At 47.9% G+C, this 21,940-nt stretch overlaps 1 protein-coding gene across 2 annotated transcripts in view; it reads left to right on the top strand.

The window, feature by feature from the left end:
- The window catches only part of rxraa (retinoid X receptor, alpha a), a 76,039-nt gene that overhangs the window by 9,627 nt on the left and 44,472 nt on the right, over window positions 1–21,940 (top strand). For both annotated transcript variants that reach the window (XM_040198293.2, XM_040198290.2), the window contains exon 2: window positions 12,275–12,388. In XM_040198293.2, coding sequence (XP_040054227.1) covers window positions 12,275–12,388 — 114 coding nt within the window. The remainder of the gene's footprint in view (window positions 1–12,274; window positions 12,389–21,940) is intronic.

Genomic DNA, 21,940 nt, shown 5'->3' with positions numbered 1-21,940 from the left:
TGCTACCGCGGTCCTGACCCCATGCCAATGCCCTTGAATTCTTACTTTGAAGAAGCTGGAACCAGGGAGGATTTTTTTTTTTCTTCTAAATTACTAAAGCGGGACAAATTATCACGTTCATACTTGTATTTGGGGTTTCTACCAAATCTTTCATCTGAAATGACTAATAAATTAGATTAGAAATGGCAATAAATGCTGTTTAATGCCCCCAGAATATGATTTCAATTTTTTTTCTCTTTTTCTTGTATCCTGTTAAAAGGAACATCTTTTGAAGATACCCCTTTGGATATTTGCTGCGGTTTTCAACACTGAATGGATTAATCCATTAAAATCATCTGCAGATGAATCCCTTATGAAGATAAGAGCCGCGTGGTGTCCTGGTGCATCGTCCCTCAGCTTATGGCGCACACAGACCTGCAGAAGCGCCCTGTTCGGCCTCCCGCTCACCGATCCATACCAGCCTTGCGGTTCTGAACTCTTTTTGTGTTTATTTTTTTGAGAGGACGCACTGTTACTCCGCTCTAAGCCAGTCTGACGGTCTGTCTCTCTTGGTCAGTAATTGCTACTTGAGTTAAGAGCTCTTCCCCCGGGAGGCAGATTTAGTATTTTTGGAGCCGTCTTCTGCCTCGCTGGCTCATCGCGTCCTTGAGGCGTTCCCAGGTAGACGCCACGGTGATGTCACGGATGACATTTGAGCAACAAGAAGGTGCTTTGGCCCCTCAACCTGGACCTCTCCACAGTATCATAGCAAACCACAATCTTTGGTTTACGTGCACTTGGGGGCCAGCGCTGTCTACACAGTATAACCTCAAAGATATCTAGTTACGTTAACCTCATGTTTAAAATGCTCTAAAAATGGTTGTATACATTTGAGGCAAGAAAATAGTCATTGATCTTACATTTTGAGCAAAGAGACTGTAGATCAGGACTTCATTGCCACATGGGCCCACACCTGTATCCGTCCGCTACCGAGAGCTGTGTCTGATATCAGCCTAAGAGCTGGCTGGTAAGGACCGTGCCGGGCCCCGCGACATCCTGAAACTCCCCGCGGCCACATGTTGGTCCAGGGCCTTCAGTGGCATTGTGCCCCATCGATGGGCGCCTTTCCTGGCTTCACTTCTTGAAATCATGAGTAGCTCATGCGGGGGGCAGGTCGGTAAACCGGATCACAACAATTCCTGCAGTTTGGTGACGGGCACACGGGTATCGGTATGGCGCCATCTCTGGTCCGGAGACCCTGCAACACTCCTTCCGTCACGTTTGCAAGGAGGCAAAACGCGTGACATCTTTGTTCCTTTCTCCCTTTTTTCTTTTTTTGTTTAACATCTCCCCGGGCTTTGCTTTCACAGAGGATAATGGAAGGTGCGTGTTATTAGCCTGCTACAATCTCACACCGGAACCGCATTTCCTCCTGTTATGATCATGTCCCTGCTATCTCAGGCCCCGGCTTTGTTTCCCCGTCTCAGAGGAAAGAAGGGCTCGCTCGAGTCTTCTTAATGCGCCGCTTTCATTTATTTCTCTGTGCTCCGTGATAAGCCTCTCTCCCGAGCGGGACGCAGCGCAGCATCGGCCTCCGCTGCGCCGAGCCTCATCCTTCCCCGTGGAAAGGGAAATGATTTCTGAAACAAGATGTACATTTGTTGTGTAAATGACCGCACGCTGCAGGATATTTAAGCCCGCCGGCAGTCGCCTCCAGTCATGTGACTTGACCTAGTTTTGTCTGCCTGTCTCTGCTCTCTTTTATTTATTTATTTTTGTCCCTTTTCACCATGCCGGCTGTTGTTTTCTATTTTGCATTATTGTGACTAATCCAAGTATTGGTGTTCCACATCTTATTGTGCTGATATCTGTTACTATGGTGCCCGTTGCCCTGTCCTGGCTGATGTGCTGAAGACAAACCAATTTCAAGAAATCTGTCATAAGGAGGGAGGATTATGGTTTTATTACTGAGGTCGTCCATTTTCAAAGGTGGATATCGTTTTATATTTCAAGGCGGGTTATAGGTTTTGTCTCGAATTCTGTTGTGACCTGCAGTTGTAGATACAATATATACAAACCTTTAGATTTTTTTTTTTTTTTAACGGGCAATGCCGTTTTCGAGGGCCGATCCGGCCTACATGGGGGAGACTAATGTCGGCACACTGACAGAACTTGTGGAGTTAGAAACATGAGTCTTGAGCTTTTGTTTTGAAACAGTTTAAAGAGACAAGGGAGTCCAGATTGAGTCTGTACTTCATTCCAAGGCCCAGGGACCAGTCTACTGGAGCCTCATTCTCTTTACTGTGTCACCCAAAGACTTAAGTTGTGTAATCACCATCAGAAAAGTGCTTCAGTAATCTGAAAAGCTCTCCCCCCTTTTCATCAGAAATGTTTGACCCGGAATCCAAATGACGAATACTTGATTATTTTCCAGGCAATTTCAAGCTGTGTTCCTCCAGACCGTCGGCAGGTTCCTTATTCCGTCCCCGTTTAAAAGAACGTCTTCATCTGTGCGTGTCAGGGACGCGTTCACAGACATAAAGTGAGCATGTCTCACTTCATGTCTGTGAACGCAAGGACCAAACTTAAGTAGTATTGGCTATAGAGGAGGAAATGTTTTTTTTGTCTTAATTGCTGCCTTCTCTATGCATGCAATTGTTGATCTTCAAGTTGTTTTTTTAAGGCTGTCTCGGCTGTCTCTGTCCGCACCACAGTGAATATGTTCATATTGAACCTGAATCAAAGAGTGGGTGACTCATGATGTCACCTGCTGCTACCGTCCCATCTCTGAAAAATCATCCTCGCATGCTGTTGTCTCTGCAAGTACCAGAGGTGATGATGCATTGATGGTGACACTTTCAACGCCAATGCGAAACAAAAAAGAAAGTTAGTTATTGAAAAGTACAATTGCATTACTCAATCCATTTCCTTAACACACAGCACATTGTGAGTCAAGAACAGGCGCTTAATTATATATCCGCATCTCAACTCTGCACAGCCGCAGTGTCGGGAAGATTTGTATTTGTTTTATCGGCATTCTATGGCAGAAATAAAAGCATTTCTTTACGTATAATCACTCCTGTCGATTTGTTTTTTATTTAACAGATATGGACCCATACTGACTCAAATAGCCCGACCAGGTATCGCTGAGACCTGTTGTGTGCTATGTAGATTAGGAACTGTAATTTGAATGTGAGTTCCTGCCTCTGGCTATTTTTAGTCTGAGACAACATTTGCATGGAAGGAAAGTTGTAGTTTAGATTTTCTCAGTTTTAGAAAAAAAAGTGTTTACACTGAGGAACATAATGTGCCAGTGGCGGAGGTGCCAGATGCATGTTTGTTTTTTATAGTCACGGTAGTGCAGTCTGAAGCCATGACTTTCAAACGTTGACACGTAAGGTTTTACCCGTTGAGAGAGCCCAAAATATTTTTCCAGAACGTGACACTGTTTTTCTGTTCTAGTTCTCCACGGTCCAGAACACATGATGGGAGGTGTGCATAATTTACTCTGGATTCAAAGTCCTGGACAGGATTATTTCGTAATTTAATTTTTTTCCCATTCTGGAATCTCCCCCCGAAAATAGCTTCACAGTCAAAAGGCCGCTGCTTTAAAAAAAGCCCCCATTCATCTGTAATGCCTCCAGTTCAAAGAGGCATTTTAGCCAAAGTGTGCACTTAATCTCTGTTTATCGTTGATTCTTCTTCAACTGTATTATGAATTTGAGTGTTTTTATTGTCCTTCTGGTTCGTTTATTATATAGCCATGCGTATAGCAGCTGTGCCTCCAGATGTTTTCAATTCGCGTTTCTGAATGATGTTCCACACTGTTTAAAATGTTTCATGTTTTGATGAAGCTAAAGGAAATACAGCTGTTTTTCCTACAAAAAGAAGAATCTACTTTTTGTTGTTGATTTGCATTTTCTTCATTTCATGGCGTGTCATTCACAATGCTTGACAACTGTTGGTGCCAAAGCGCGAGAGTTAAGAGACAAAGTGTTGGGCAGCGGAGGAAGGAGGACGGGGGCTCATGTTTTGTCCTTGGTTGTTTAGTACACATTTACACCCTCGGCCGATGGGACGCTCTGTGCTCCCGTTGTAGCGGGCTAACAGGAAGCACGCTCTGGGGCCTTCCTACCACGACTCGGCCGGTGAGTTGGGAGCAAAGGTCGCCTCAGCGAACCTCACTTCCTGCCTGGAAGCCACTCTGCCTGGATATATTAATATTCACCTCCATACTCAGGAGGAGGAATCAGGAATCAGGAAACATTTATTAGCCAAAATATGTCAAACATACAAGGAATTTGTCTTGGCGGTTAGTGCGCGACAGTAGACAGACAAGACAACAGTGCACAAGTAATAAAATAAAGTGGAATGAAATGCTAATGCAATGGGTTAGTAGAATAAGGCTATGGGTTAATATAAAACAAGGGAATAAAGTTTAAAAAATTTAAATATTAAAAAGTTAAAAAGAAAAATATTAAGCATAAAGTGCACTAACGAACAAGTAACAGACAAGAGACAAAGTGACAAAGTGATGAATTGCAGTTAAAGTGACGTGTGCAGTGTGAGGGGGAGTGACCGGTGGAGTGTTATAGTCAGGCAGTGGGGGACCGGGCTCTGTTGATGAGCCCGACTGCAGACGGGAAGAAACTGTTCGTGTGGCGGGAGGTCTTAGTCCTGATGGACCTCAGCCTCCTCCCAGATGGAAGGGGCACAAACAGTTTTTGTCCGGGGTGTGAGGGGTCGGCCGCGATCTTTTTAGCTCGCTTCAGAGACCTGGAAGCGAACAAGTCCTGCAGGGATGGCAGATTGCAGCCGATCACCCTCTCTGCAGAGCGGATGACCCGCTGAAGCCTGCCGTGTCCTTGGCTGTGGCTGCAGCGTACCAGACGGTGATGGAGGAGCAGAGGATGGACTCGATGATGGCCGTGTAGAAGTGGACCATCATCGTCTTTGGCAGGTTGAGTTTCTTCAGCTGCCTCAGGAAGAACAACCTCTGCTGAGCCTTCTTGGTGATGGAGCTGATGTTCAGCTCCCACTTGAGGTCCTGGGTGATGATGGAGCCCAGGAAACGGAAGGAATCCACAATAGTGACGGGGGAGTCGCACAGGGTGATGGGGGAGGGTGGGGCTCTGTTCCGCCAGAAATCCACAACCATCTCCACTGTCTTTAGAGCGTTGAGCTCCAGGTTGTTCTGGCTGCACCACGACACCAGATGGTCAGACTCCCACCTGTAGGCGGACTCGTCCCCACCAGAGATTAGTCCAATGAGGGTGGTGTCATCTGCAAACTTCAGGAGCTTGACGGACTGGTGGCTGGAGGTGCAGCTGTTGGTGTACAGGGAGAAGAGCAGAGGGGAAAGAACGCAGCCTTGGGGGGAACCGGTGCTGATGGTCCGAGAGGCTGAGACATGTTTCCCCAGCTTCACGTGCTGCTTCCTCTCAGACAGGAAGTCTGCGATCCACTTGCAGGTGGAGTCGGGCACGTGCAGCTGGGAGAGTTTGTCCTGCAGCAGAGACGGGATAATGGTGTTGAAAGCAGAGCTGAAGTCCACAAACAGGATCCTGGCGTAGGTTCCTGGGGAGTCCAGATGCTGGAGGATGTAGTGGAGGGCCATGTTGACAGCATCGTCCACAGACCTGTTGGCTCTGTAGGCGAACTGCAGAGGGTCCAGGAGGGGGTCGGTGAGGGACTTCAGGTGGGTCAGGACTAGCCGTTCAAAAGACTTCATGACTACAGAGGTCAGGGCGACGGGCCTGTAGTCATTGAGTCCTGTGATCCTGGGCTTCTTGGGGACAGGGATGATGGTGGAGGCCTTGAAGCAGGCTGGTATGTGGCATGTCTCCAGGGAGGTGTTGAAGATGTCAGTGAAATACTCTGAAATACTCTTAAAATGGGCTGCTGGAGGTACTTCTCCTTGATCCCAAAATATCAGGCACGATGAAGGGTTGCGACTAACGAGGTTTTGACATATAATGAATTTCCAGCTGAAATCCATTATAGCAATAAAACAAAGTTTCACCCCCCCCCCCCCTTTTCTCTCTCTGAGGTGGATATTCCACTGCTGAGAAAGGGCCAGTGTGCGCTGTGCCAAAGGGCGGTTGGCGCGGAGCAAATCATCCGTCATGTGAACGGCTACTGTAGAGATCGGCGCTGGGATAGATTTTGAAACGCTTCCTTGTGTCCGCTCCACGGGTGAAAGGAGCCTCTTCTACTCCTGCTACTCTTTCTGATTTCAATTGCGCAAATTTGATTAGAGCCGTTTGCCCAAGGAGCTGCTCCGGCAGTAAGGCCCCCCCCTCTCTTATAGCCCTCCCACCCCCGGTTTGCCCGCCGGATAAAAGACTGACAAGCACAAGCCATCTTTGAGCCGGCCCGCTGCTTTTCTTCCCCCTCTAACCTCATTTACCACACACACACACACACACCACGGTCTGTGGCTTGTTTTCACCTCCAACGCGTCTCCTAAAGTCAGACAAGTGGCTTCTCTAAATGATTTGAGTTACCTCTTCGGTGTCGGCTAAAGGGAAGAAATGTTAACCCCCTACGCAGCGTAATGCTCCACGGCGCGCTCCGAGAGGAGGCCGCTCACCGCTTCTCCAACGGGGAAAAAAACAGATCCACATGTCATTCAGGACGGTATAATGCAAAGGAAATTGAGTCTGTGGGCGGAGTTTAGTCAGCGCAGGAATTTCTGTTTTTTTACCTCAACCACACTTTCAACTAGTCGCCCCCAGACCGGCGCTCTGTGCACGGAGGGAAAGAAGTGTGTCTCTGGGAGTCCCGACCCCTTTTGGGATGGAGCACCTGTCCAGGTTCTGTCCCAACTCTGAGCACGATGAGTCGGGACAAAATGGAGTTGGGGTTATGGTGTTTAGAACAAACTCAATGCAGTTTTGTCTCTTTTCTTGTCTCTTTTGCTGCCCTTCAGAAAAAACATCAATTTTTGCAATTTTCTGAAAAGTGAATAAAACAACATAATACATTTTATTTAAATTAATTTAAATTAAATTTCTAATTCCAAAGTCTAAAAAGCTGTGCCTGAGGCTTGCAGATAGACATGTGCTGCTCAACAAGAACGGTCTTAAAAGGTCACCTTTGTCAGCTCTACCTTTCTCTATGGATGCCTCGCAGCTCCAAGTGCTTCTCTGGGGCAACGGCCACTTTCATCCTCCCCAGACCGTGTGAGCGCGCAGACGGCGTTTTGGTCAGAGGAGGGAGACATGTGTTTTAGTTTCTTTTAAAGAGCCGTTACAGAAAGCTGCTCTTGTTCATTTCCAAAGCTCCTCAGTTTTTCAGTCTTGCAAAAAAACACAGTGGCTTAATAAGTCATTCAATAAAGCTGTCCAGTTAAACTTTTTTATTGCCAACGCAGACCTCAAACAGCGAGGGGGGGGCGAAGGGGAGACAAATGCAAGTTGCAGATTTTCGCTGTTTTTGTTTTCCAGCGGCGCGTCTGGTCCTAAAGGTTTTGAAGTTGCTCGTCCAGTGGTCTCGGTTTGTTGTGGCTGAGGAGCTGAGGGTTGTGTCTTCCAGCCAAGGTCCCCATGGGTATCTGTGTCTGCAGACTTCCTCTAATCTTCCATCGGGGCTAAAAGGAAGCCCTCAGGTTGCACATGTTGCCATAATTCATCCAAGGCCGAGAAATCTGTGGCCCTAAAGAAGCCACAGTGGCAAAGCTGGTTAGCGCTGCGTTCCTCGACGTAACGGGCTTCCTGTTTGGTTTGACCCAAATCACCAAATAAACGGAATGCTGATCATTCCACAGAGAGTGTTTGAAAGCCGAAGCCCTCGTTCGTCTTACGGGTCACCTTACGCCCTGCAGGTCGGCTGCTCGAGGACCCTCAAGGTCTGATTAACGGGGTGGGTGGGGGGGGGTCTACGCTAGCGTGGAATGCTAACCCAACGGCCGTGTTTGGGAAACTGAAAGAAAAAGCCGATCATCCCCGATAAGAGAGAAACATCTACGCAACCATAAAATGATTTACATGTGTGTGCGCGTGTAAAGGAAGTCTTATTCCAGTTGTACGGTCAGCGTCTAGGTATTGCCTCCAGTAATGTGGTCTACTTTGTTGTCACGATGCATCTGCTCTGCCTTTTTGTTCTGGTTGAGATAAATAACAGCTTAAAGGCAAGCTTAAATTAATCTCCCCCAAAATGGATCTCGTCGAGAGAGGGGAAGACGGTTTGCTGATGGAGCAGATGTGCTTTGCCGTGCTGATGATCGGGATCAGGGAGCCTTGAGGAGGGTTTGATTATCAGCTGACGGGTCCTGAAGTGTCTCTCTCGCCTCGTTACCGACAGCTCACTGGAGTGGAGGACGGTGGAGGGGCGCTTCAGCAACACAAGCGCGGTCAAAGTGGTAATTGTTGTTGTAATGAGACGCTGGCGCAGTGGATTAGCTCTCTTTAGGGAAAAGCAAACATTGGGCGATGATTAAGTCTCTTGCTCGTGTCTCCTCATTCGGAGGAAAACGGCACAATGCACAAACACAGAATGTGTTTGGCACACTGACAGGAAGCTTTGGCTTTGGGGCGATCAGGAGTGTAAAGACTTCTTATTATTGACTGGTATGGCAGCGATTTCTGCAATCAATCATTTAATTAAGACAATTATAGAGCTCATGGTGAGGTCATCAAGACAGGAAACCAAGGCGGCAACCCCAGCGTCTTTAAATTAAGCCGATGCAGAATCAACCTGCATACTTTCTAATTACCATCAGGTCTGTTTGAATAGATGTCTATGAAAAACTCCACTTGTCTCTTGATTTATTCCCTCAGTATACAATGTATGAGATTAGAGTTTGGATACCACCTTTCACATTGCGTTTTCGATCATAACATTTTGGCCAGCTAAAAACGCCCTAATCGGCGTCCGGTTGTACTGAGCTCCGCTCAAGATGGCGACAGCCCAACTGGAGGCTTAAAATAGGCATCTCATGAACTGAGATGTCCCCCTGGCTTTGCCCACTTCAAACACATCACGTGGGTCTTTTGTCCCACAAAACAGAGAATCCGGGGAAATGGATCCGTGAATGTGGTCAACCACTGGAGTCCTCAAGGCCACCAAATGGAGTATAGTGTCTTTAGCCGGTCTCGCCCCCCCAGAGTCCCATGTGGGAGATCCTTTTTTTTTTATTGCACCTGGGATATATGTTAAGGGAACAATGAACTTTGACCTTGGGCTAGATCCCTCCAGCAGCGCAGAACAATGGTGGCGCTTAAAGGCTGCTGCTGTCCCTTTTAGCCTATAAAGGCTTGAATGTATTGCATTGAAAAGGACCCAGTTTGTGGGTTCTTGTAAAATCCCACCAGCACTTCCACTGATGCATCGGGGCCGTTAATGGAAGCCCTTCAGCTGTTGCTCTTATGAGTGGGGTCTGTCAGAACGGCGGATTTCCACACCTTTGTTTCATTAGGACCTTGTCGTTAAGCCGTTCTTTTATTAGCCGTATATCGGTATTTTTTCATTAGAGGAGCATCTCAAAGGCTTGCCTTCATTAGCACAAGGCTGTAAATGCTGGATGCCATTTCATTAGAGGTCTATCTTTAATGAGGAGAGCCGCAGCGTGTTTACGTTGCTCTGATTCCCCCCCCCCCCCCCGTAACCCCAATCGCCACGAGGGCTAATGCTGATGATGCTGATTGGCTTGTGAGTGGGAGGGGGGGCGTCTGAGCTCGTCCCCCAAAGATTTGATCATGCAGTTATAAAGCCAACGAGATCCTCGCTGCTGCTCGGAAGCGAAGAGCAGCATCACGATCAAACATTCGTGTTATCGAGGTACCGCTTAAGAACACGGGGCAGCGCCGTGCAGGGCCTAACCACGAGACGTGCAGCGCACAGCGGCAGACCATCAGTCACTTCAAGGCGCTGAAAGTGAAACTTACTTGCTGCGCTCACAGGAAAGGGCCGCGCCACGTGCTTCTGAAATCGCAATATGTTGTCGAGACTGTTGTCCAATGACTCATTTTGTAATTTGATCACTCTGAAAACGACCATTTTGTAGATCTGTGTGTTGACATTGAGATTTGGGAGAAAAAAGGGACGTTTCTTTTACTCAAAGTGACGTCTCGGGGGGGAACACCATATCTTTAGCATTGCTTCACTGCTGGCTTGCGGTGCTGGATTGCTATTTTATTGGAGGTTGGGGGTGGGTTGCTCTGTGTGATTGGTTTACTCTGGATTTTTTTTTTTTGAAGTCCAGTGTGTCTGTGAGCCTGAACTCGCATGTTTAATGCCTTGATGTTCAGCGACACGGCTCCAAGCTCCGTACCATGTGTCATTGTTTGGCGTTCAACCCCCTTTGTGCACCCAGGAATGTAGCGTGTTCCTGGAGAATTGATTCTTAAAGGAAGGAGTGGGGGGCTGGCTGATTGCAATAGATGGAGAGGACCCTTTTTTTTTTTGCTCAATCTGCTGATTCTTCCAAAAACTACCGAAAAAAAAAAAACTACTGAAATCTACCTCATTCATTAATACAGAAAAATCTCCTTCAGCATTGGGATGCTCTAGAAGGAGGAATACTTATTTAAGGTTATTTTTTCCTCAAATCTCAGCGCTTCGAGGGGGGACCTCCGTTTTGTTCTGAGAAAAAAAAAACTATAATGACATACACTTTATGTGACACTTCACGGTCAGTTGTGTGCATTGCTGTTTTATACTGTTGTACTTTTTGCTGAGACTCTGAACCATGCAATGCACAGGCAAATAGATACACTCACAGTACACATGTGTGGTGTATGTGAAGTGTATTTAAATACTGATTAAGAGGGGATGTGCAGGGGAGTGACCGGTAGAAAGTGGTCGGGCTCTGTTAATGAGCCTGACTGCCGATGGGAAGAAACTTTGAAATCTACACACTGCCTTCTGGGTTATGTTATAAGTTAACGTTACTTCTCCTTCGGCTGAACCACCAACATGATATTGTATTAGAGCTGAAACACAGATCAACCCAAATTTGGGCAGATTCTACTGAAAGGATCTTAATTGGCTGATTGCACGTGAGCAAAGGGGAAGAACACGTGTTCATCGTGGTCTGCAGTGAACTAGTCCCTTAAGATTGACCACAAATGTTTTTCTAGTCACACTTGCAGTTCTCTTTTACAGATGTGGTAACAGCCACAGCTGTATTGTTGCTCATGTGCAAAAAGTGGTTCTGCTTTGATGAGTCCGTTTGAATCCGTTGTTTGGGGTGACCTGGTTCTGCACGGTCCAGACCTGCCCTGAATTGTCAGCGCCAGACTTCGTCCGCGATGCCAATTTAAAGGTTTGAAGAAAACACACACACACACACACACAGTTAAACCTCATCATCTTCTTCCGGTGTGCACATAACTGTGCGGACACACTAGCCCAACCGTATGAGCAGAACGCATCAGCATCCCGGACAGCTTATCATGGGGAACTAATTCAATATCCCTCCGCCTGTTTTTAAATGTCACTCTCTGAGCTCATCTGGAGCGACATGTTTTTCATGATGGAAATAAAGGCGCTTTATCGGCCACAGAAGGCTGTGACAGGAGGAGGGGGAGAATCTAAAAGGTCCTCACTAAGAGCATATGATGCAGATGTGGCGGTATCAATAAGATCGGCGTCAGCCAGACGTTCGACAGCGATGGACCGAATCAGAAAGTGAAATGCCAGCCATATGCCACTTTTATGTCGACAACTTTCTGGTGACGGATGCTGTTATTTAGGAGATATTCTAGCAAAAAACGTCTTCTACTGTAGGTTTATTTATTGCTCTTTCAGTGCGGATGAATGCCGGTCTGAAGAAGAGGGAGGGAGTAGAAAGGGTGCGGGGGGGGGGGGGGGGGGTTGTACAGTCTACTCAGTCGCCTCATTGTGCCGGATAATGACTTCCCTATTGAAAATGAACCCCCCGTGACCCCCGGAGACAGACATTGAGACGGCGTCGTCGAGCCCCTCGAGGCACCCTCGGCCTGATCTGGCATTTCGCCGCTAACCTCGGTTCCCCTTCCTACTGAAGCCGGCCGTAACCGGTGTTCTGCTGGGGGGCTCAGTCTCCGCTCGCTGGAGCCCTGGCGAGGGCGGGTGAGGGGGGGGGCTGGGGCTCAGAGCGAGGGACAGCTGGCTACAGAACTGTAAATGTGAGAGGTCGGCCCAATGCTCTCAGGGGGCATGTGTTTTGGTCTTCACCGCTGAGAATCAAACAAAATCATTGTTTTTGTTGTCTTTACCTGCTACGATTTATTTTGCGGTTGTTTACGGTTGGTCTCGGCCCCCGCCTTGACTTCTCCGCCTTCTCATTTGTCCTGCCCGTCTTTCCTCACAGGGTTCCTGAAGCCCCAGTGCTCGTTGGCCCATCCCATGCAGCGAGGCCGCTCAGGCGAGGCTTGCTCCTGCTTCACTGGCATGTGCGCCCTCCATCAGCGCCGCCTGTCCTCAGGTAACACTCACTGAACACAGCCAAGCTGCGACCTGGCTGCTGAAAGTGCCTGGGTCAAATGTGGGGAGGGGGGAGTTGAGCTGAGCCTAGAATACAAATATATATTGAAATAAGTGGTCAAACAGGCGATTGCTTATTAGAACTCGAGTGCTTTGGAATTAGTTTGGCCTCTTGTTCTGTTTTTGAGAGTCCTGGAGGTCCATTGGTCCCTTCTGCTTTGCTCGGTATCAATAATTTTTACCCTACTGGAAGTGCTCTCAGTTCCATCTGTGCAACTAAGCACGCTGCTCCTTGAAGCAGTTCACTGTCTTTTTAATACGGTAAAAGCAAACATATAATAAATGTTCTGTTGGTCCTCAGGTGGTCACGTTCTCCCAACAAGGTCACACGAGAGAAAACATTTCAAATGATAATCAAAAGCCCTGAAAATGATGAAAGCTATTTTTGAGTGTGTTATTCCTTTTAAGGACGGCCAACACAAGGGCATAAAGAAATCTAAGGTTCTCTTGTCTAATTTCTAATCTCTAAAACAGTAAATATTACTAAAATCTGTGCAATTTGAATCCGATAAACAATGAGATCTTCTTTCTCGACATCAAAATGGCCTTTAGTTCTTTCTGGCATCAAATTCACTCCAGTCTCTCGGCCAATAGGCTGTTAGAAAGAAGGAACAAATTATGCAATCAAATTTACTACGATCAAATCCATTACTACAAACATTTCCTAATCTTTTTTATCAAAGTTTTGCCTTCAACAGTCAGAGCGTCCTTAATAACAGGAACATGAGTAGACGGCTATAATTGTATATTTGTCACCCAGTCAGTGTGCGCCTGCTTGTTGCACCGTTGTGTAACTGGAAAGGGAGAGCTCATCTCCAGAGAACCAACATGTATAAAGAAAAGGCCCCGTGGTGTATTTGTCCTGAGCTGAGAACAAACTAGACAATGTCAAACATCTTCTTCTCCTCCCGACGTGTTTCAGCAGGACCGCGCAGCCCCCCCCCCTCCCACGTCTGTCCGTCTTTTGTGTGTGTACTTTACTGAGCCGTCCTGATTGATTGCAGAATTTTTCACTGTCACAGCCTGCAGTGAGGGTGGATGCGTTTCCTGAACAATTAGGAGCATCTGGATGAGGAGTGTGGTCTGGCCCAAAGTATGTTGAAAGTTTCCCCTCTTTTGTGTTGTGGCTATTTTAGGAGCCGCGACGCAACGCGTTACAAATCGCATCACGTTATTTTGTCTACCTTCCGTCCAGGGGCAGATAGAGGAGGAGTGAAAGTGTCGAAAAAGAAAAGATTTTGGAGGTTAATGCACGTGGCGATGAGGAGCCAGGAGCAGAGTGCGCTTCTGGAGTAAAAGGATTAGCTGTTAAGTCCCGGCAGCGGAGGCTCGGCGGTCTAAAGTTTACCGAGCCTGTAATAACCCTGGCGTCTAATTATGGAACGTGCTGCTATAACTCCACCAGTGTCCCCCACATCGTGCCATTTGTCCTCCAGTCCGCCGGGCAGCGGGCCGCAATGACACAGGGGCAGAGGAAGGGGGGGGGCGCGCACGGTGGAGAGATTTTCTGAGAAAAGGCTTGCGAGCCTCGCCCTGGGGAACCGTACCCGGCCGCGATCTGCAGGACTCCAGGCCGAGCACTGATGTGGGCCGGCTCCGGTTTTGGCGGTTTTACATTGTTTGCGCTTTAAAAAAAAAAAAGTTTTCCTGGAACGAGACTGTGAGAAACGCAGTCCCGTTCCAGGGAACTTGCTTTTTTTCATTTAAAGAAAACAATAATTGTGTTTTCTTTTTCTTTAATAGAGAATAAGAAGTCCTGAAAGAAAAAGAAAAAAGTTCTTTATTTTTATTTTTTTTCTTTCTATTTTTTGGGGAATTGTGGTGTGTGAGGTGAAAGAGTATAAGGGGAGGGGGGGGGGCATTAAAGGAGAGACGGCATTGAAAAAAGGTTTCTCACAATGCGGGCCTTGTGCTGTGATTCGGTCTGTCTTCGACGAGCTGAGCGGAGGAATGGAAAAGATTAGCCGCTGGAATGTCTGGGGTGCCCTCAAACGGAGCGGGGGCCGCGTGGCTGGCCAATGGGAGCCAGGGCCTGCAGAGCAGCGGGCTAATTTTTTCCTGATGAACTCAGCCGCCTGCTCCACAATGCAGTCTGATTGCCGGGGTTGAACCCACATATGGTCTGTGTTTGGAGGGTCCAAATGACAGAACCTATTCTGCCTCGGGGAGAAAAAGGGGGTGGGGGTGTTGGACGCAGATGATTATTACTGGCTCCCCATTTATATATTTCTTCTTTTTTTTAAATTGGGCTTAGATATGGCGGTGTGCCGGAAACGTCCACCACCTGCTTAGATTAACCCGACCAGGTGTGCCGTTACTGTTGGATTCTTTGGTCTTCGTTGATGACGTGTTATTCGCATAAATATAACTTTTGCCCAAAGCCACTTTAGTGTTTGCGGCTGGTCCCACTTCATTACAGCGCCTCACAATTATCTCACTGCCTCGCGAAAGCCGGCAATTAATTTGGAACCCATTTACTATTGAGAGTACTTGGAAAGTAGCTGCTTCACCTAGAACTGGGCCAGAGTAAACTACAGGGAAATGCAAGGGCCCCAGAATGTGTGTGTGTGTGTGTGTGTGTGTGTGTACATGGTCATTGTTTTTTTTTTTCTTCTTCTCTGTGTGCCGCTCTTTAGCATTAGCGAGGCAGTAAAAAAGCCATGTGGTGGAACTGTGGAGAGCGGCAGCATGTGTTTTGTAGACCTTGTGGTCACACAGCAGGGTCTGGGGCGAGGGGCTGGGATGGGGAGACGAAGTGGGCTAAAGAGAGCCTTGGAAGCGGGCGTGTGGGGGCGTGTGGGGGGGGGGTAGTCAAAGTGGCTCGCGGCTCCTCATATTTCCCACCGTGGGGTCCTGCAGAGGTGAGGAGGGTCACAGAGAGGGAGCTCGTTAGCCCCGGCCTGCTCTGCGCGCTAATTGGCTGGCCGGAGTCGCCGCACTCGCCGGCTGCTTCCTGTTAGGGTCAGGAGCCATGAGGGGCCGATTATGAGCCCTGGCCCCCATTCATCCAGGACGCACACTACGGGTTATTTGACATATACAACCTCTAACTTCCCTGACTCATCTTAAGCAACAACCAGCTAATCTCAGCATTGAGAGGTTTTAATGATGGCGGCGGGGGGAGTTTCTGTCCGCCAGAGGACTGGTGTCTGTCATAACTGCGATAAGAGCTGCCAAACTGTTCAGTTAATTGGCTGTTAGCTCATCAGATACTGTGGGATGTATTGGTTGTAGTTTACCCAGATATACAAACATTCTGTTTGACAACCCAGAAGTATAATCCCATGAATGATATGATCATTGCTGGTGTCATACGTAAACATGGACACAATGTTAGCCAGCTAACATCCGGCCTGATTAATATCACTCCCTTGAGCATTTTTCCAGCGTAATTCTTAAACTACATATTGTCGGATGGTAGAAAATCATTTCATCGCATTTTCCCAACATCAAGAATTGAAGCAAACATTTATCTTAATTTAAACTTAAATGTCACAACTCTTTGGTTTACATGTTTGAAGCAATATATCATACTTTCTAGTATGTTTTCTAGTTGTTGCTTAAGCAGAGAGCTACTGTGATTGCTTGTTTTTCTCAGTGCTTCTGTGTGCAGCGTGATATAAACAGCACAGACGTTGACGTTTTTTCTTCCACCTGACGAGGTCTACTCTTAGCTCTGTTGTTGGACATCACTGTCTCCTGAGGGAACGACGGTGCTAAAAGGCTCCACTACCTTCACCACTTGGTCTCTCAGGCTTTGCCCGTGTCTTTTGGTGCCAGAAGGAATCACACGGCGGGCTTGGCTGAGCTTCTCTGTGATATTCTGGGAATCAAAATGACAAACTGAAAGACGCTTTTCTGGTTTCCAAACTGATCCGTTGCTGTAATAATAGTAAGTAGTAACTTTGATTGACTTAACAAGAAGTTCTCATTTGTCCAACAATGAAAGTTTCACAATTCCGTCATTCCTATTTATCTTTGTACTCTTACATGAAAAACACCATTCCCTTTATCTAATAGGGCCTCACTAAATATCCATTACACCTGTCCATCATGTCTGCCACTGGGATCCCCCCTAAAGCGACGTGGCCCCTGGTGGCCCGCTGCCACAGCAGCAGCAGGGATGGAGGTCTCTGCGCTGGCACAGAGCGATGGCAGCCGTCCACGGCGGGTCACCAGAAATCAGAGCGACTAAGCCTTTGATAACTCTCTGAGCCGATAATCCCCGCAGCAGCACCATCACAGTGAAATGCTATCTCATTGTTACAGCTCCAACTGGGCCGGAGAGCCGGGGACGCCAGGGGACAGGCAGGAAGTGGCCGTCATCTCTGCGGGGTCATTCAGGGTGGTACAGTTCAGGGTTAACAGACTTTTTTTGAATTTAAGTTGATTCATGCCAGCGCAAGGAAAGCAACAATTAAATGTAAACGCTCAGGAGTACAGCATAATTTAATGCTTAATGAATTCGTGAGCGGAATACAAATGCACCCATTGTTTTGCCTCTTCAAATCAGAAAGGGTTTTCAAGCAGAAAAACAGTTGTTGTTTTAAAATTGGTTTTCAGTCGCATCCTGTTATATTTAGCACGTTGGTAATGTATTCTCTCCGAGGCAGTGCACGCAGATGAGGTGAAACTTCTCTGTGCCACAGATTCCAGCTCCCACTGGAGTTGATCCTGACCCCTCGAGTGAGGTTTACAGTGCAGCGCCTACTGGAAGAGGAGAGAGAGAGAGAGAGAGAGAGAGAGAGAGAGAGAAAAAACAGCAAAGAAAAGAAACGAAACCCTGCATTTTTTATTGCCATCAATTAAACATGAATAAGCAAGTTCTCATTCTTGGGCCCCATGTTGCCTAACACGGAACAGTATGTTAATCACAATGAAGCGGGCCTGGTGTGCCGCTGAAACACACGGGCAAATTAACGAATGCCATGAATATAAATGAAGACGTGCGTCTTAACCCAGATTCCCAGAGTCCTCCTTCTGCTGGGGGCCACGCCCACTTTAGTGTGGACGGGCACCGGGCTTGTCCGCCCCCGGGGGCGAACCATGTAACTGGGAAGCAATGGACTGTCATTGGTTTCACTTTTGCATAATGGCAGTCGTGCCGGCGTCACTGTGCAAACAAACAGCAGGAAACGTTTTATTCTCGTGCTGCGAGCTAAAAAATCCATAAATCACCAGAAGCGGGACGGTGACCAAAGTATTTACTCTCGTTCCAAAAGGGGAAAGAAAAGCTGCCGTGTATGTGTATTATAAGGGATGGAAATGACGAAGAGCAAGTTTGACAATTGCCGGTTGCGGTGCCTCTTTTTGTTTTTGGGGTGTGTGGAGCCCCCCCCCAAAAAAATAGTTTGCATGAAACATCTGGATCAGCTAACGGCAGCAGGGCCAGATATTTGCACAAGGCCAGACCAAAGGAAGAGGCCAATTTCTGTGATTTATTTATGGTGTCTTATTTTCTCAGAGCCGTGCTCCTCCTGGTTGTTATGCTTCGCTTGTGACATCCGACGCTGAAAAACAACAGCGCAGGAATGCGGGAACATCCTCCTTGGCCTTTTGTAACTAGTCAATGTTCCTTCTGCGTTTTCGTACTTGGGGACAGTGTTTGTTTTTTGTTATTTTTGCGGTAAAACCCTTTTCTTATGCCCCTTAGCGTTCTGCGCCTGTAATCCGTAATGTGACAGCAGAGTGTCTGCGTGTCCACTCGGCCCACTTCCTGTTTGTTCACCAGCCCGTGTGCTGAGTCGCCGGGGAGGGAGCCCAGGTGTCCTCTCAGAGTCCCCGCGGTCAGCTGCCTCCTAGATGGGAGCTTTGATGGGCAACGTCGGCCACAGATTGTCAGCCCCCCCACAGCAGGGGAGAGGAGAAGAGGGAACGAGACACACGGTCAGGGTTGTTGGGTTAGTGAGAGGGAGAGGACCGAAAAGGGGTGAGGAGAAAGGACGGTGGGGGGGGTGTAGAGTATTTTGATGCTAAGTGATTTGACACGTTTGGCATTATAGCTGGCTCGGCAATGCGGTGGGGGGGAGGAGGGGGGAGGCGGGCGCTTGACCCGAATGTCAACAAAGCCGATCTCACGAAGTGGAAGGTCAGAAACGTAGCACCTGCTACCCCGGCTTAGCCCAGGCCCCACCCACCCCGCGGACCGGGGCTACAGAGGGGTCCGGGGTGAAGGGTTCAGGGACAGCGGTCGCAGAGGTCCGCGGAAGATGAGTGGACGAGCGAGGCTGCTCCCCCGACCCGATGTCACATGTCTCACGGCGCACAGCAACAGGCCCATCCGAGTGTGCTAATGCAGGCCGCTACATGCTGGGATGTGAGAGCAGGGCGGGCGAGGGAGGGGGAACTGCCACGCGCTTTCTCCTCAGGGATGCGGGGGGGGAAGGGAGGAGAGGGAGGCGATGGTAATTCAGCGGTTAATGGAAATGTCTTGTTGGGGACACTTTTCACCAACATATGGGACTACTGTAGAGACGTCTAATCGCGGCTGCTTTTAGAAAGATATTGTCTTCAGTTTTGTCGTCACTTTCCCTGAGATCACTATTAATGCATCTGCATTCTGCTTCACCGCTGGAACCGTAATCATCCTCAAACCAGCCGTGCCCTCGGCCAATAGGAGAACTTGGACCGGGGGTACATTACATGTCATTTAGCTGACGCTTTTATCCAAAGCAACTTACAATAAGTGCATTCAACCATTGGGGTACAAACTCTGAAGAGCAAGAAACAAGAAAGTGCAATTTCATCCAATAAGCCACTTTACAAAACAAGACCCGATCCATTCACAGCATGGTACGTGAGCACCAATGTTTAGAACTGCTAACGAGCTGCTGCGTTCTGCATGAGCTGCAGAGGTGGAATGGCGATAGCGGGGAGACCTGCAGGAGCGAGTTGCAGTAGTCCAGGCGGGAGATGACAAGAGCCTGAATCAGGACCTGCGCTGCCTTCTGAGTGAGAAGGGGACGTATTCTCCTGATGTTGTAGAGCGTGTATCTGCAGGATCGTGTTGTCGCAGTGATGTTGGGAGTCAGGGAGAGTTGGCTGAGTGTGACACCGAGGATCCTAGCAGTCAAAGTGGGCGATAACACGGAGTTGCCAAAGTTAACCATCAAGTCCTGGGTCGAAGGATCTTTTCCCAGAAAGAGAATGGGGGGGAATCCAAACTGAATGGCTCAGCATTGACGTGTGTACTCAACCTTTTTATGCATACTATTAAGATTTGCTGGTTCACAATCCTTCTGAGGTGATTGGAGGGGCAGCATGACGTACAGAGGGCCCGGTACCGCGTGCTGACGGGGGGGCTCGTTTAGAGCGCTGCTCGAATGATCTGTCAATTGACGATGAAGTAATTTATTGAGCCAAAAGAAGCGTGAGCTTCACCTTCAGCTCTGTGAAAACAGTCAATGGCCGTGTTCCTAAATCACTCATATCCTCACACTTTTGGATGTATCGCCTTGAAAAAATACATTGACGCTGCAAACATTTAACGCACTTGACTGACCGGCTGTTTCTGCCGGCTGCATCTTTTGTGATCTGTCCGTACAAAAGCTCGTCTTGGTCTCCGGGCGGAATGAAACACGACGGAACAATTGAAACATATTCCTGAAAAGTGTTTTTGTTGGGACATTCATTATATTTCTCAAAATATCCGTGACAGCTGAGCGGAAGCACAGCTTGTTTCACCAACATTCTCTACACCCCGCGGATATGTCTCACACCTGCAGCCTCCCCGAGCTTCAGGTAGGTGTTAATCATTCACGTGACAGGTTTGCATTAAATTATCATGAAGCCACGTGGAGACCCCGGGACATTTCCTCCCTATCTGTTAGTGCTCTGAGTGATAAGCTCATTGCGACGGGTCTCAAGCACCTGAAATAAAACCTAATGTGTCTGAGCACGTGTGTGGTTTTGAAGGCGTTTGGGTGCTCGTGTCTTTCTTCCAAAACGTCACCCGCTGTGCTCCACGGCCTTTTAGATGTAAGTGCCACCCAGATGAGTGATTGGGAAGAGAGAAGAGGGAAAAAAAGACTTTGTAACTCTCCACTCTGGGTAAAGAGTTCATTGCCGCGTGATCTTTTTTATTTTTTTATTCTGAGGCAGGAGCAGCTGTAACCCGAGCAGTGTGTGAGCATGCATTTGTGTTTATTAAACACCCTCCCCGCCATCTGCTCCATGTAGTGTGATACACAGGCGATGCACGTGCGTGCGTACGCGCCGAGCCACAACTTCCATTATTCACACATTCGAAACGAACAGCGTCCAGTACACAATGCACATGTATGAACGGGGACACGCAGCGCTTACAGCAACGCGATCAGCACGCGCTGCTCAATGCAACCGGAGCCTTCCTGTCCCCCGTCTGTCAGGCGAGGGTCGCAGGGGTTAAAAGAGCGTTTGTGGAAAAACAAACAAGGCCATTATCAACTCTGCGTGACACGATCATTAAACCTTAGCTTGTCTGACTGGTTGTTATTTGTGACCCGCTCACACATGTTGCCTGAAAACGCTGCTCGTAATCCGACTCTCAACTCTACGGCACTTCTTACATGTGAAAGACGTCGATGCTGTTTGAAGGGGAGATACCACACGTTGACTTTGGCCGGCTTTAATGGCTGGAAAATAATCTTATCTTGTAGGATTACCTGATATGTGACCACAGAAGACAGTGCTGTCGGCATGTCTGCAGAACGAAATTCCATAATTTCTATTACTTTGAGTAACAAGCCTTATATGTCAAATGTGTATATACATCCATGATAGATTTTTATTGAATGTTATTGCTGAAAGTTTTAGCAGTAAAACTGTTGATTATGATTGTGGAGATCCATTCTGTTCTGATGTTGCATTTGAAGGGGCTCTTCCGTGATTTAGTGTTTGGGGGGAGCAGGCTACTGGAAAATGATTACACTAACAAATCAGTAGATTAAATGCCAAGCGATCCTGACCATGATGCAGCGGGATGGAGTTGTTCCCAGTTTGGAAACCAACCAAACTGAATTCTATGTTAACTTTTAATCAGCAAACGGCAAAAAAAGCAGGTGACTGCAAGTGCAAGACTGGAGAATCTCAACCTTTTTGGTTTCAACAAACTAAACACAGAATCGTGACCTCACTGGGTGATTTTCAAGATGTTCGACAGGGCCCCAGCCGTCTCTCTGTTAAGGCCCATTCAAACAAAAGCAGCATTATGCTCTAAAAGTTTCAAATTCTGGCTGAAGATGGAATTCTACTGACGCGGCCTCCTGCGGCGACTGTCTGGTGGTCCCCCGATTCCCGCCAGAACAAAGCCGGAGACATCAAACCGTGAACAATCACATGCCTGTCACATATGAAATACGCTCCCACCGGCCATCACGCATCCAAAGAACCACTGTGACAGACGCCAGGACGGACGCGTCGGGACAAGCGGGGTCGTCTACATCACCCGTCTATCCGCCAAGTTGTCCCGCGACAAATCGTCACTGACGTGAGCGACATGAAAGCAGGCCCAGAA

Source organism: Gasterosteus aculeatus, chromosome 14, assembly GCF_964276395.1.
Source record: "Gasterosteus aculeatus chromosome 14, fGasAcu3.hap1.1, whole genome shotgun sequence".
Taxonomy (NCBI): Eukaryota; Metazoa; Chordata; class Actinopteri; order Perciformes; family Gasterosteidae; genus Gasterosteus; species Gasterosteus aculeatus.
Note: the sequence above shows the minus strand (reverse complement) of the source record. Positions and strands in the feature narration are given on the sequence as shown.